At 36.4% G+C, this 17,500-nt stretch overlaps 1 protein-coding gene across 1 annotated transcript in view; it reads right to left on the bottom strand.

Annotated features, from left to right (window-relative positions):
* The window catches only part of LOC135222585 (uncharacterized), a 320,895-nt gene that overhangs the window by 153,733 nt on the left and 149,662 nt on the right, over positions 1-17,500 (bottom strand). The window contains exon 6 of the mRNA XM_064260658.1: positions 910-1,001. Within this exon, the coding sequence (XP_064116728.1) occupies positions 910-1,001 (92 nt within the window). The remainder of the gene's footprint in view (positions 1-909; positions 1,002-17,500) is intronic.

Raw genomic sequence — 17,500 nt, 5'->3', positions numbered from 1 at the left:
ATTATATATATATTATTATATATATATATAAAATCGTAGAAATTTACTTTACATAGCTATGATGACAGTACAAGTTAATATACAAACTGCTGGAAAAAGAAAGGGCTGTACACTTGAACGAGAAAAAGTCATGTTTTCCCAACTGGTGACGTCACACCTCTGCTCTTACGGCTACAAACTCACTCTTTGAAAGTCATCGTTCAGCAGATGCGAACGTCACATATCCATACCTTACCGCATCACACTCAGTATCTCTTTTATTCAAAGTAAAGTGCAAAACTCAGCTCAGCTGTTCCTTTATTTCATTCATGCATTTTCTTCTTATTTAGGTCTCATTCAAAAATTCCTGCAAAGCTTCACCACCTTCCTCGCTTCCTCTACAAAAGGACTAACCCGTCTTACATTACTATCACCTGCTTCATTGGCTACCAGATACCAATAACAGTAATTACACGAGTCTTTAACACTTCCATTTTTCAACCAGTCACACTCATATTTCCTCACTCAAGCTTCCTCTGATACTAAACCTCGCCCCTTTGCCAGGCATATAAAACATCAACCTGTCACTCATTACCTCTAGTCTCATTGAACAAACTTGCTCCTACCTATGATGACTTTTCCCTACCTCTTCAAAACATCAACTCGTAAATGTAGAACCCGACAGAACCACAGCATATTCATAGCAGTCACCCTGTCGTCTCCATATCTCCACTTAAGTACCATTGTATTTTAACTTTTAATCATTCCTGAAAAAAATTACTATTAAACTATACTTTCTCTACTTTTTACATTGAATCCATTTTCCACTATTTATTCTCGCAGATGATGAAAACCTAAAACATACTTTTCCTTTCACTTTCAAATTTCTCCTACAAGTTTCATTCAGTACAAATGTTAGGTCGAACTTACCCATCTCGAGGGGATTTGAGGCTATTAGCGCAAGTCGAGTCTTCACTGAAGGCCAAGAAAACACGACCTGTTCCCACTTCCTCATGGAACATCTGAAATACAACAAACAACAGAAACACTCAGTAGAAGGCATACCTGCGCGAAGCCACTCGACTAATCAATTAAACCACCAAAATCCGTATTTGTACACGTGGAATTGATTGAAAATTGGCGGATATCATCTCAAAAAAGGTACCTTTCTCGATATGTGTCGTATCTCTGAGGCATGTTGATCATAAGTCCACAATACTATCTCGAGAAGGATACAGTCATCTGTCAGGGTTCACTAGTTACTTGTACCTGTTCTTTAGATGTCCCGTATCTCAAAAATGGTGAGCTTGTCGAATGAAACGAACATGACCTACTCTAGATGACAACCGCTCGAAAGAAATCTTGAGATGAGATGGCCTTGATGGCAACGAATCCTCCATTCTGAGCTGATTTCTATTAGGAGTTAATCATCCCCAGGTAATCATCTAATCCACACATACGGGAGATACCCTCAAATTCCGCTCCCCCGCCCTTCAGCAGAAGCACTTACAAACGCATAGACAAACAGACGCAATAGACATGAGTGAAATATTTGTGAAGGTGTTATAAAAGGGAACCCCATTCCATAGCATGAATTGATGAGTTGAAATTCTACAAACAGGTTGTATTCGTCGTAATTACAGTTTTCAATTAACAAAATATATTAGAAAAATAATCATCTTATTTACGTAGCTGTCTTTTAATAATATCCTTTACTAATTATTATCTTATCGTACAAGAAAATCTCGTGAAAGATTGCTTTACCTATGTATGAGAACCCAGGTTTACATTAACGTTTATTGTAATAATAATGAATAAGATTAAAGAAATGTATATCGATTCATTCTATGACACACCTGAAATACGAAAGGGTAAAAATGTCGATATTCCCAGCACACACTGCTCTGTCTGCTCTGCTCTGCTCATCTGCTTCAAATGTGCTCCTTGCCGACACCGAAATTCAAACAGATCAATTCTTCCGTAACTAAGCATTTCCTGATAATGACCAATTCTGGTTATAGGAAAAAAAAATACCTAACGATGAAAAGCTGACTGACAGTGAAAAATCTTCCCATGACTACGTCATTACAGTCGTGCATACCTTTGCGGTATTTAAAAGGCAGAACATGTGATTTGAAGAGAGAAGTAACTCACTGTCAGTTTCACAACTGTTTTAGCATTAAAGGGAACTCATCATCGGTAACTTTCACCATCATAAACACGCCAACTCATCATGCTCTACTTGCCACCTAATCATCTGCTGGGCTCCGGGAACATTTCTCGGTAGGTTCCGTCTCTTTCTCCCATAAGTATGCTGGAAGTCTTTACGCTACGAAGCTAACAGACACTGCATTCTTAGTCTCTTGTGTGCCCACAACAATCAATGCCACATGAATAAGGTTAATATCGAACACAAAAGGCATCAAAAAGTTATTTCTAAAAATGAGAACTTAAGAGAGAAACATTACTTTATCTTTATTCTTAAATTAATAATGTAATTAAGGCTAAGAAAGATGTTTAACATGATGAAGTGAAAACAGCAGAGGAGACGATGGGGAACAAATAGGCAATAGTTAAAGACTTGAATAGGCTCACAGAATCAGCTGGGTGACTTTATAGGTATAGGTATAGGTATAGGAGGGTAGGAAGAGGGAACATTAACAGTATAAGTGACAGAATGATAATAGGTATAGGAGGGTAGGAAGAGGGAGCATCAACACTCAGTAAGTGACAGAATGATAAGAAGTGCAGTTTTAAGCCATGAGAAAATCTTGTGACAATGCAAGAGGAAAAGTAAGGCAGTGATTGGACAAAAGGTGAGACAGAATTTAAATTTCAGTAGTGAATCTGAGCAAATACTTAAGCAAAGAAGCAAGTTATTCTTTACGGGGGTAAATACAAAAAATGATATTACTAAGTAATTGAATAATAGAAAAAATTCGCAAATGGAGAGATGTTCCTATGTCAATTTATTATCATATTCTAAGCCAACGTCACCTCCAATCTTCAAAACATATCCAATTTATTTTCTTAGTTTATAACTATGAACCAAAATCGGTATTTATCACACCATCCCCAAAGATATTCAATAGCCATAATACATTTTTGTCACAAACCCATTTTTGCACCAAACCACTCTCTTTCCATCTGTATAATTGATCGTACTTTCGTTAGTGAGACTAGTTTTCAACTAGTATCTTTTACACCTCAACATCCTCCATTTCACATCGCTCATTTATTTTACAAACTTTTTCCAGTCTATGTATTCCACTTACATATAGCTCTCTCCCTCTTGACGCTCAATTACTCGACTCTTGGCTTGAGCCACACACCTTCACTCTCTAAATCTAAACCACTTTCCTGTTACTCCTCTCATCTGTCACACTTTTTCATTCCAAATCTGATAAGCTTTCGTGGTATAATAAGTATTAGTATACCCTTAAAATTTACCTAACCACTGCTTGTATAAACGTAGCCTTATACAAAGATTCAAATCATGTTCTTGAAGATTCGTTTGAAACCTTTCCCTAAATACATATGAAGGTAACTTCTCAGTTCACTCCATTACCGGAGCATCTCTAGTGAAACCTTTTAAAGCTCTTTTGCATTCCCATTCTTAACTAGTCTCCTTATACCTCTTTCAATTCCACAGTCATTCTTAGAAAAATAATAACCCATTCTCCTTTTGCATGACTCAGCTTTGCCGTTCTTCCTTCTACCAAAATACTCACTCAATTGATCCATGACTGCAGTCTGCTCTATATGCTCATCAAATTTCCTCTCTTTAGTGTCTATTCTGCAGAACTTCTTAAATTACTTGATCATTTTCACAACCATATTCCCATTATTGGCCTTCTTTTTCTATCCCAAGAAGTAAAATATTTTGTACCTGGCAATTTGACAGTCACACCACCATTTCTGTACTCCTAGAAAGCTTCTAAGGTGCATAAGCAAGATTTGCCCTAAACACTTGAGGATCTCCCCAGCTAGTTTCTCCCTCATCCTGTGGCTCACAATCTGAGTTCCTTTCTGGGACAAATCTCCACCTCCTGGGGAAAATATCCAATTCATACCTGCTACATCTGATGTATTTTTGTGACAGGTTACATCAGATGGATCCAGTATCAAGGGGTCCAGTATCAAGAACACTCACGAGCCTTGAAGCGACTGCCACACTCACAAATGTCCTTCTCAACTTTGCCATAGAAAGATTTTTTTAAAAGTGTGTCCTCCCTTACCTATATTCAGCTGATGCCTATTAACGAGTTCAAAGTTATAGAAATTTGAGGATACCTGGCTTTTTTTATGTATAAATATGTATTTAATAGAAGTTTGGTGCATAAATGGGTCACCCCATCTCCACCATTCTAGCTAATTAATGCATGGAATTTGTTGAAAGTTTTTTCTAACCATATAATTACAGTAGATCATGAAAAGAATAATCATTTACCCTACTGAACTTCTTGGTCATGCATCGTTAACCATCCACAAATTTTCTCTTCAAGAATATTATAGGAAACTAGCAGACGCTGAAAAATGCATAACTATCACTGTCTTCGTTCTACCACAATAACGACGTTGATGACCACAGTAACATTGTTTTTTGGGTTCCTCAAGAGTATTTGGCTCCCATTGACTGGATTAAGAAAAGAGGCGTGTATCACACTTCCAGAGTACACATTAGACCAATTTGTTTTCAGTGTCAGAATAAACTAATAAACAACACTATCATCAAAAAGACGCAAATCCTAAGTTCCAATGAATATAGTACAGCGCGACAGTAGCATCAAGGTAGATAAGGGAGAACTAAAGAGAGTGGTAGAAGATGAGAACATGTGTGATCGGAGGCGTAGCACAGTAGGTACATAATTCAAGTTTCGACCATAGAACTGATTTCAGGCGAGTAAAGATGATGATAAGCAGTTCAAAAAGAAGCACATAGTAAGGGTACTACGGGTTGATTTAAAATCTTTCCGTACCTTCATTAATAACATAAGCCGAACTAAAGAGGGAAAATATTTGAAAGCTAGGGAAAGCATATGGTAAAACTGAATAACCATTATGATACTGCCGCCACATGACACAAGTGCCAAAAGGTAACGTTGATGAGAGACACCCATTCCTATGTACAGATCCAAAGAATAATGTCAGTTTGTGTGCATACATCTGTATAGTTAAAACATTGACAACAACTATTTATGTATTTAAATGAGACTATGATATACACACCATATATAATATATATATATATATATATATATATATTATATATATATATATATGTGTGTGTGTGTGTGTGTGTGTGTGTGTGTGTGTGTGCGCGCGCGTGCGCGCGCACTTCCTTTTGAAATAAGTAGAATCATTATTCCTACATCGGGGATTTTGTGAGCGGAAGGAGATCGAAGGTGTCAGAGTTTACTATTGAACCAAATGATTTCTGCAACTTTGTATGAATGAACGGAGAATTATTTGATGAACTCCTTGCTTTGGTTTCTCAGCATTCGGGTATTTTTCGCGGTACTTTTCTATCAGCACATCGTACTGCTCCCCCTTTTTGGCACGATTTAGTATAATCTTTGCATTTCACATCCCACAGGCGAGAAGACCACGATACACCTCAATAAATTCAACAATGAATTCTTTTTCGGCTTTCTTGTCACCCATGATACGCGTGGTTAAGGAGAGAGACAAACACCTCACACGACTGCTGGAGAGAAACTGACAGGATATTGCGCAATATAGCCAACAGACAACACAATATTATCCCGTTGCGCAATATATTTTTCAAGTTTTTGAAAATCACACAATATATTGCACAACCTTTCAATATTGCCCGCACACGATCAATTATATTGCGCAAACCAAAATATTGCACAATAATATTGAACGTCTGGGGCCGTCAAAAAAAAAATTAAGACAATCAGTGCTTACAAAATCAGCTCTTAGAGCAGGCTCGCATGGAGACAAAGAAATGCACACGTTGATAACATCTCGTTGCACTTAGCTTCTCCTGAGCCCCCTCTTACAATGTGAAAAAGAAAAAAATGTTCCGCTACCATCCCTTTTATCTCGGATAATAAGTTCTTAAGTTAAGTGAAAAGCATTACTGAACTAGAGTTTGGCTGCCTTAATATGCATCTTATCCTTATGCAGTCCTCTTAAGGCTTGCACATATTATTTATGTTGCTTCTTGCAGAAGGTTGTTGCAGATGAGATATTGCAGTCACATGGGATATAGTTTCAGAACGGGACAGAGAATTAGCAAACATGAAACTCTAAAATTAGGAACCATACGTCCATTTGCTGGATTCAAGTCGGTAAGAAACATTTTTCTATTATTGGTGGTACAAGCCACAGTAACTACCTCACCACCCTTGAGTCTTTATACATTAAACGGCTGGTTCCGTCTTTAAACTCCAAGTATCTGCTGCTCCTCTATATTCTAGCATAACCGAAGTCTTGGGTATGTCTGCAGTCTTTGGTCATTAGTTCTTCCTTCTCCACTCTAACAGATTGTTAGGTAGGCACTGGGTCTCTCTTTTACTATTGACACAATTCTGGTGAGTTTTTTTAAAGAGAAGTAAATTCTTAAGTCTTTTATTTATTCTTTATGTTCTTTTTTAAATTTTAACTGTCATATATCTACAAAAACTGATGATGCACTGAGTTTATGTGTGAAACGTTTCTTTGTAATAAACCATGGATTTTATTATGTTTTTGATGGAACCTGCTTACTACCGATATAATAGCTCATCTGGAATCTTTATATATATATATATATATATATATATATATATATATATATATATATATATATATATATATATATTTATGGATGAATGTATATATGGATGTATGTATGCATGTGTATGTATGCTCCACATACACTTTGAAACGCATTAAGCAATTTCAACAAAACTTGGCATACATACTATTTACCATCTGGGAATGAATACTGTGTGGTTAAGATATCACTGGCACCAAAGGGAAAGGGTGGGAAATGTAAAAATTACAGAAAATGACAGATATTAGTGTCTAATCCACAGTTTTAGAGGTTGCTGAAATGAATAGTGACACTCCTGAAGCCCTTTAAGTCCAAGTTCAGCCCCAATAGGGATGGAGGGAGAGAAGCAACTATCTTAACAGGAGGGAGAGAAGCAACTATCTTAACAGGAGAGAGAGAGATAGCGAGAAGATAGAGAAGAAGAGAGATAGAGAGAGAGAGAGAGAGGAGAGGAGAGAGAGAGAGAGAGAGAGAGAGAGAGAGATTTTGGTTATAATCAGAGATTTCCTGAGCTGTGCCAGTTGGTCCACTTGGCAATATAAATATAATATATATTATATATATATAATATTATATATTATAATATTATATATATAATACTTATATAATATATAAAATATTATATTAAATATATATAATATAGAACATATATATAATATAATACATATCTAAATATATATATATATATATATATTATATATAAATATATATATTATATAAATAATTATATGATATATATATATATATCATATGTATATATATATATAATATATATATAAATATATATATATATATATATATAATATAAAATATATATATATATAAATTATATATATATATATATATATATATATATATATATATATATGTTGCAAATGGAGACACATTTATGAGGAGATTATGGGGCAATATTTGTGAGTGTGTGAGTTAGTTGCCTTGAGTGCAAACTTTTGGAGATATATTATTTGGAGCCTTGTGTTGTTCCACATGGAGTTATTGGGGAAATAGAGGTAAATATTTTGTATTTGCCGAAATAGAGGTGATTATTCTCTATTCTTGGAGTGGTGGTCTTTTTTATTGACATGTGGCTATTGGAGAAATAAGAGAGAAATATAAGGGGGTTGGTTATTAACCAAATGGAGGAAATATTTTTATATCCGGAGTGGTGTTATTATTAATATGGTGAAATATATGGAGTTGGAATTAATCTTTGGCGTGTGACCCTTTTTTTGTCGTTATGGGAGTTTTTTGAGCCAAGAGGAGATTTTCTGTGGTTCTTTCTCTTTGGTTTCGTGACTATTTAGAGGCGAGTGGCATTATTGCATTAAGAGTCCTATGGAGATGTGTGCATTTTTTATGTTCACAAGTGTGTTATTCTTGGAGGCATATAATTTGGGGCAAAGTCATGTTGAGAGAATAAGTCTTCGAGACAAATCTTTGAGCACATTAGTCATATCCTGGAGTTAATTCTGTGAAATGTGTCAGTTAGACCTTTTTTTGAGAATCATGAATTTCCAAACTTATGTGTCTGACTAGACAATTTTTATGCGGCTGTTAGAACATACGTCCACAGGCGATTTTTCTGCTGACAAGAGATGTGATGAGCCGTGAGCTGATTCTTTTCCTCTGATGATGATAGATCAGAATTTTTGCAATATCTGGAAATGTTGACAATAGCATTTCACGAAAGCGCATGTGTAAGAGTTTGCTTTCTGGCAAATTCCATAACTTTACATGGAGCATTTCTTGGGAAAAAACGAGGGAGTAATGCATATTACATGTATTATGTATTTTGTGATTGGGAAAACCTACTTGTGATTATCTTTTTTTTTATTTTCTTCCTTTTTTCTACGAGAGATGTAATTTGGGGATTGAGTTTTAAATGGCATTCCTTTTTACCGGGAGATGTAATTTTTTGGAGTTGTTACTTACGTAAAAGGGAGTTTGACATTAAGTCTTTTTGTAATTAATTGTATGAGCAGTAAAGGGGTTTTTGCTGTTAAAAGTTGAAGATTTTTACTGATTTTGTGGGTTGTTTAGATATCAGAGCTTGAGAGAATTTTTTCATTTTTGGGTCGGGTGTGTTACGTGATTCTTTTTTTTCCTTGGGCTCATTACGATTTTTTTTCTTTTTTTTTCTTATGAGCACATTCGAGTTTGAAATGTGAGTACAGAATTCCGTGGAGTTGCTGTGATTTCTGAGCTGTGTGCGTGCTGATGTGCGAGTTTGGAGAATTGAGTTGGAGAAAAACTTGATGTCTTTTTTCTTTGAGAGTTATGATAATGACTTATGATTTAGTAGTCATATTAAAGGGAGTTAATTGGGAGACGTTCAGTTAGTATTTCTGACTTTTTGAGATCATTGTTTGATAGAAGTAGTATGTCTGGGTTAATTTTCTTAGATTGACCAAAGACTTGACTGACATACTAACACACACCAAAAAGTCGTTTCCCGACGCCAGCAAGACGTCCACCAGCCGTGTGCAGAGAGGTTGCTGTTATTTTACCAGGGTGATTACAAGAGTTTCCACGGTGGGTGATCGCGAGAATTCTACAGCGTGTCTTTTGGGGATCTGCAGAAGCCGTGAGAAGTCTTCTACAATGAGGGAGGCATTCCGTCTTCCTACAGCTTCCTACAGTCTACTGTCTGTGCAGCTAGTTGCAGACAAGCGAAGAGGGATATTCAAGAAATGCAGAAAAAATGAGAGAAAAATTCTAGTGTTATTGGGAGATATAAGAGTAACAGACTTTATTTTATAATGCCAGAGACGTGCAGGTTTTTACTTGTATTTTATTTTAAGCCGGCCAATGTGTTTTGTATTATAAGTAATTTTGCTAGGCGGGGGCTAGCATGGGGTGGCCGAGCTATGTAAGGCCTAGGTTTTTGATTAATAATATATTGTCCATGTGTTCTCAGTGACCTATGGAATGTGAACAGTGAGAAGCAACGACCTGAGAGTAGCTGATGAATGAGTATTCTGGGGATGGCGTGAGATAAAAGTGCTTAGTTCGACAAGTCAATGTACTGAGTTTATTAACTCTTCTCAAAGTGCCTTTGTGAAACTGGATGCAACTAGAATTGGTGAGGCGCTAACGAGTGTGCTTCGTATGTGCGTGTGCGCCTCTTTCTGTTAAAAGAGTGTCATACACAAGTATATGGAGGATTTTGACAGAGGATCTTGGAGACACAGGCAAGATGCCGTGGTTGTTCGCCGGGAGTTTTTATTAACTGTGTTTAAGTGTTCCGGCTGCTTGGGCGAGTGTTGAAGTGTTTTAGCCGAAGACTGGCTTGTTGTCTGTTTGACATTTTTAAGAATATCTGATCTTTAGATTTTGTTGCTAAACGTTATGTGTACTTACCGGGAGTGTTCTGTATCTTTGAAACAGACGATTCTGGAATGGAGAGACAAAGAGTTCCCAGATGGGTGTAGACTTTTTTGGTGACTAATGATTACTATCAGACATGTACTATTCGGGGTTTTTTGAGTTAGTCTGTAAGACTTGATTATCCATTATTTATTTGTTGTTTAATAAACGTTAATGTTATGATGCAACTCTCTCATTTTCATTACCTGTTAGAATGGAAAGAAAGAGGTGGAGAGAGAGAGAGGTGTCGGTGCTAGAGAGAGAGAGAGAGAGAGAGAGAGAGAGAGAGAGAGAGAGAGAGAGAGAGTGAGATGGATTGCCGAGAGAGAGAGAGAGAGAGAGAGAGAGAGAGAGAGAGAAGAGAGAGAGAGATGAGAGAGAGAGAGAGAGAGAGAGGCTGTGTGTGTAATGCTGTGTGTTGGTTTGCCTTCCGTTTCGTGCTCACGCTTACCTAATGAATAATGGGGGGGGGGAATCCCCCCATTACATATATATATAAATATATATATATATATATATATATATATATATATATATATATATAATATATATGATAACTTGATCACGAAGTATATAAAACGTGATGCTATGTATAAATAAAGGTTTTTTGCCACAAAGGAAAAAAAATGAAAAAAAAAAAAACGAGTTGGCAGAGTACTTTTGGTCCTATTCGGACCCTTTACTGTGGCATACTGATTTTACAAAGAACACCATAGTCAAAAGAAGGCTTAATATACAAACTGACACTACCACATTAGCCATAAGGGCGATTTTCCACTCTACAGAGAGGAGGAGGGAGTCATAGGGCTAGCCACACCTTGAAGGATACCCGCGGTAAACAAGTGATTCTTCCAGAAAAACAGTGCATTTTGAAAACAACATGGGAGCATATACAATTTAATATCATGAATTTTTACACAATTTTCCCAACAAAAATTATTATTAATGAAAAGACGAAAGAAAAAAAAAAAAAAATATATATATATATATATATATTATATATATATATATATATATATATATATATATATATATATCGAGCAAAAGAAAGAGGGAGAGAGAATATCGAACCAGAGAGAGAGAGAGAGAGAGAGAGAATTAATAACTATATACATGTGGGACTAATCTATTAGTTGTTCATTTATTTTGAGGTCCTTCATAAACATCTTACAAATATATGGGTCCAAATGGTACATTCCCAGACTAAGATTTAGGTTGTTTTTATTAGTGATTTGTATAATTGCAGATTCCAGTAAAGTTTCCTTGAAACATAATCATTAGATCTAGCAATTACCGAGGTATCACCCCAATTAATACAATGAGATTTTTCACTCAGATGGATAAACAGTGCATTTGAAGTCTGGGCTGTTCTAACTGAATACATATGCTGCTTAACCCGAACACATAAATTTTTACTAGACTGACCAACGTAAAACAAGTGGGGGCAATCCTTAATAGGAATTTTGTAAATGATGTTGTATTGTTACGGGACTATCTTAATTAATTAGCATATCTTTTAATGGTATTGTTATATTTTCATATATGTACCGAGGGGGAATTTTTTAGTTTGATAATAATTTCGTACCCCCATGGGATCGAACCACCGTCCAGTTGGACAAGGAACGAAATCAGGATCGGACAGTGACGCTACCGAAACGGCTATCAATTCCGAGGTAGAGCGAATTAGATATTAAAGGACATTTGTAGCTCGAATGATTTATATGAATCACGGTGATGTGATAAATATCATAATAAGGCTGCTTGGGTCAAACGCTCGAATCGGCTAGCATGGTGGAGGGGGTTCCATATCGATTCTAATTACAAATACAACGAGATCGACGTTGATTGAAATGGTCGGAATCGATATAAACCTTTAGCCTCTTTTGATAGCCATTTCGGTAGCATCACTGTCCGATCCTGATTTCGTTCCCCGTCCAACTGGACGGTGGTTCGATCCCATGGGGGTAACGAAATTAGATTAATCAACTAAAAATTCCACCTCGGTACATATCTGAAAATATATCAATTCCGAGGTATGGCAAATTAGATATTAAAGGACATTTGTAGCTCGAATGATTTATATGAATCAAGGTGATGTGATACATATTCATAATAAGGCTGTGTGGGTCAAACGCTCGAATCGGCTAGCATGGTGGAGGGGGTTCCATATCGATTCTAATTACAAATACAACGAGATCGACGTTGATTTGAAATGGTCGGAATCGATATAAACCTAAAGCCTCTCTTGATAGCCGTTTCGGTAGCATCACTGTCCGATCCTGATTTCGTTCCCCGTCCAACTGGGCGGTGGTTCGATCCCATGGGGGTACGAAATTATTATCAACTAAAAATTCCCCCTCGGTACATATATGAAAATATATCAATTCCGAGGTAGAGCGAATTAGATATTAACAGGACATTTGTAGCTCGAATTGTATAAATATATATATATATATATATATATATATATATATATGTATATGTAATTTATTTATTTATTTATTATATATATATATATATATATATATATATATATATATATATATATATATATATATATATATATATATATATATATATATATATATATACATATATATATATATATATATATTATATATATCTATATATATATATATATATATATATACACATATATATATATATATATATATCTATATCTATATGTATATATATATATATATATATATATATATCTATATATATGTATATATATTATAGATATATATATATGTATATCTATATATATATATATATTATATATATATATATATATATATATATATATATATATATATATATATATATATACATATATATATATATATATCATAATATATATATATATATATATATATATATATATATATATCTATATATATATATATATATATATATAGATATATATATATATATATATATACTATATATATATATATATATATATATATATATATATAGAATATATATATATATAAATATATATATATCATATATATATATATATATATATCTAGATATATATATAAATATATATATATATATAAAGTATATATATATATATATATATTGTTAGGTATTTATGTTTATAACTACCTATTACCCGAGGTTATTTGTGTTTACAGATACTTACTACTCATTAAGTATGAACTTACCCACCACTTGTTTAACTATATTGTCTTCTTTTAAACTGTATATCATTATAAGTTAGTCTTAAAAATAAAGTAATTCAGAAAGGATCTATCTGAGTTTCGTGTCCATCCAAATATACTTCAATGGCGACGAGGAACTGACTCATGAAAGGGAAAATTAAGGATGGCGCATTTGGGTAATATAGCAGCATTTGACAAATCCGAGGACTTGAAGATTATGTCGAAAGGTTTGATCAGTTCTGCTTAGCAAATGACATACAGAGGAAGATAAGAAACGGGCAGTTTTCTTGAGCGCCGTCGGCGCTCCTACATATGGACTTCTGAAGACATTGCTTGCCCCTCATCAAGGACTTATCGAGAACTTACTGAGCTTTTGAAAAATCACCTCCACCAAAACCCATCCTGATAGCTGAACGTTTCAAGTTTTACAATAGGAAACAACGTCCAGGAGAATCCATCACTGATTATGCAACGGAGCAACGGAAATTGGCGGAAAACATGTCAGTTTGGTGCTTTTCAGAGGAAGTTTTAAGAGACTTGTTTGTTATTGGATTGGCCAAACCGCTCGGCACAGAGGAAAACTATAAAGTGAACAGGAGCTTGACTTAAAGAAAGCATTTTCGATTGCTTTAAGTCAGGAAATGGCTGATGAAAAGTCACGAAGATTCAGGGTCAAACTCAGGAGGTAAAAAAAAGTTGTTGGGCCGAAAGCTTCTCTCCTTGAGCGGGAAGACAAACCATAAGGCTGATGTTTGTTTCCATAAGGATACTGAGTGTAATGGGTGTCATAAAAAAGGACACCTTCGTAGAATGTGCCAAATGGAAAATCACACCACAGTCAATCGAAATTGGAAAATATGGAAGACAAGGAAGGAAACGATCGACGGTCACGTGGCAGAGGAGGAGACAGCTACTCGAAAGAAGAAACTACAGAGTGCAAACTACAGGATGAATTGGTGCATACATTGAAATACTGTGTTAAGAAAATGAAAACAAGACACAATAAGGTTCCAGAGATAATAGTGAAAGTTAAATTAAATGGTGGGATACCAATTGATAGGGAATTGGACACTGGAGCTTTGGTGTCACTGATAAGTGAAGAGTTCTACGCTAAACATCTGAAAAATACAGTACTTCAATCCAGCGATATTGTGCTGAAAACCATGACGGGAGAAAAAAATAGAAGTCGTCGGGATATGCTACGTAAACTATGGAAGTTCATGGACACAGAGTGGAGGAAGTGCCATTGTATGTGGTACAGGGGAATGGAGCTGCCTTATTCGGTAGGGACTGGCTGCATTTTGCGAAAGTGGACTGGAAAAAGTTAGCTGTAAATCATCTGCATTCTGGTATTCTGAAAACCTCAAAGTTAGAAGAACTGTTAAGGAAATATGGTGATGTCTTTGATGGTGAACTGGGTACAGCTAAGAATATAAAGGCTCATATTCGTGTGAGAAAGGATGCAAAACCAATCTTTTATAAAGCGAGGACAGTTCCTTATGCAATCAAGGATGCTGTGAATGCAGAACTTAAAAGACTAGAATTGGAAGGAGTTATTGAGAAAGCTGACTATAGTGAGTGGGCGGCATCGATAGTGCCCGTTTCAAAAGACAATGGTTCTATTAGGATCTGTGGTGACTTCAAGGTCACCATAAATCGTTATGTGGAAAACCCTGAACATCCAATGCCAAATCCAGATGAACTATACCAGCGACTGAACGGCGGTGGAAAAACTTTCTCGAAGTTAGATTTATCGCAAGCTTATCAGCAAGTGGAATTAGATGAGGAATCTAGGAAATATGTGACAATTAACACACCACTTGGTTTGTACCGATATACACGTTTACCATATGGTGTCTCAGCAGCACCACAACTTTTTCAGTCTTTAATGGATAAAGTAAAGTTCTGCAAGGAGTGCCTTGTGGATGCAACAGATGATATTAGTCTTACTGGGAGAACCGAAGCTGAACATTCACAATCTTGAAAAGGTACTTGAGCGGTTGCACATCAATGGGTTGAAATGTAATTTGTCGAAATGTGAATTTATGAAGCCCTCCTTGAAATATTTGAGTTTCATTGTAGATGAAGAGGGTATTCATATGACGGAGGATGCCATTGCAGCAGTCACGGAGGCCACCAAGGCCAGAATCAAGGTCTGAAATGATGGCAATCCTTCCTGGGGCTGGATAAAACCAATTACCAGTCGCATGTGGCCAAATCTCTCATCAGTCGCAGCGCCTCTCACGGAATTACTGCTAAAGACAGAAATGGCATTGGTCAGTAGTGTGTGAAAAGGAGGCTTTTTCCGAGATTAAAAAAATGCTGACCACTGAAACAGAGTATTAGTGCACTATGATTTGAGTAAACCTGTGACGTTGGCAGTAGATGCATCACCCAAAGGACTTGGAGCAGTGCTTTCCCATATCACCAGTAACGGAGAAAGACCAATTGCTTATGCATCAATAATGTTAAACACCGCACTGAACGTAACTATCCAAATTGAGCGTGAGGGGTTTGGCAATCATCTTTGTGGACTACGGAAGTTACATCAATATTATATGGTCGTAAATTCACCCTTATTACAGATAACAAACCATGTCATTTTACATTCTGGGACCCAAGAAGGGCATTCCAGTCCTTGCAGCTGCAAGAATACAACGCTGGGCTATACAGTTAGCAGCTTATGATTATGACATTGATTACGTCGTTCAAGTGACAATGGAAATGCTGATGCACTCTCACGGTTGCCTTTAACCAGATTGTGACTTCCGATTGCATCAGATAGCATGTAACTGGACACAAGAAGCAACTGCATTTAACATGCACCAGGTGAACTCTCTTCCTGTAACTGCGAAATCTGTTGAAAGGGAAACTTTGCATGATGCTGTACTGGCTAGAGCTTTATATTATACACGAAATGGATGGCCAGACTCTGAGGACAGCACAGGAACTGAAACCCTTCCATAGCCGTCAGTGTGAGTTTTCAATTGAAGAGGGATGTCTTCTATGTGGTGCCAGGGTGGTAATACCATCGAGATATTAGATCAAATATTAGAAGAGCTACATGGTGGTCATCCGGGGATTGTTCGGATGAAAGGATTAGCTCGCTTGCATATGTGGTGGCCGAATATCGATCAAGATATTGAAAAAACTGTGCAAGGTGCTCTGCTTGTCAGGCTACTCAGCCAATGCCGACTCGTGCTGAGGGTAATCCGTGGAAATGGCCTTCTGGTCCGTGGAAAAGAGATACATGTGATTTCGCAGGACCATTCCTGGGACAAATGTACCTCATTATGATTGACGCATATTCAAAATGGCCAGAAGTACACCCAATGAAATCAGTTACAACTATGAATACCATCGAGATCAATCGGCGGGTATTTGCTCAGCATGGGGTTTGTGTAGAGCTCGTGTCTGATAATGGAAAGACAGTTTGTGGCTCAGGAATTTAAAGAGTTCATGACCCAAAAGGGTGTAAAGCATATATGATACCCGCTTATCACCCAAGCAGTAATGGGCAGGCCGAAAATACAGTAAGAACATTCAAACAAGGAATGAAAAGGGCGATGAGAACATTGCAATCGTGTAATACATCTTTAAATAAAGTTGTGGCCAATTATTCTACTGACTTACCGAAACTACACCTCACTGTACAAACAAAACAAAACGCACGCCTGCAGAGCTCATGGGTCGGCAGTTACGCACACGCCTTGATTTATTACACCCAGAGCATCTCAGCGAATTGAAAGAAAAGCCTCAGAGAACGAGAAAAAACCAATGAGGGGAAACTCGATATAAGGGACGTGGTACTGGTTCGGGATTATCGTCAAAATACCAAGAAGGGCATATGGACTCGAGGAGTTGTGGTTCTTAAATTGGGTCCATGCACATACGAGTACAAGTGGACGGTAACTTAATATGGAAGAGGCATATTGATCATATGAGACTGATCCTGCCTATGATTCGCAAGATAACAAAAATGAACTTTTAGCACGTGATTCTTCAGAGTTGGTCAGCTATCCAGACCCGCCATTACCAAAGAGAGTTCATAAATACTCGTGAAGAGTTAGGCGATGCAGTTGCAGGTGCAGAGAAGAATGAAATCCCAAATGTAGAAGAAAGGAGGCAGCAGCTGCAGAAGAAACTATCGGGAAATGAAAATGGTAAAACTTCTGATGGCTCACCGATAGATCGATAT

The sequence above is a fragment of the Macrobrachium nipponense genome, chromosome 8 (genome assembly GCF_015104395.2).
Source record: "Macrobrachium nipponense isolate FS-2020 chromosome 8, ASM1510439v2, whole genome shotgun sequence".
In the NCBI taxonomy this organism is placed as follows: Eukaryota; Metazoa; Arthropoda; class Malacostraca; order Decapoda; family Palaemonidae; genus Macrobrachium; species Macrobrachium nipponense.
Note: the sequence above shows the minus strand (reverse complement) of the source record. Positions and strands in the feature narration are given on the sequence as shown.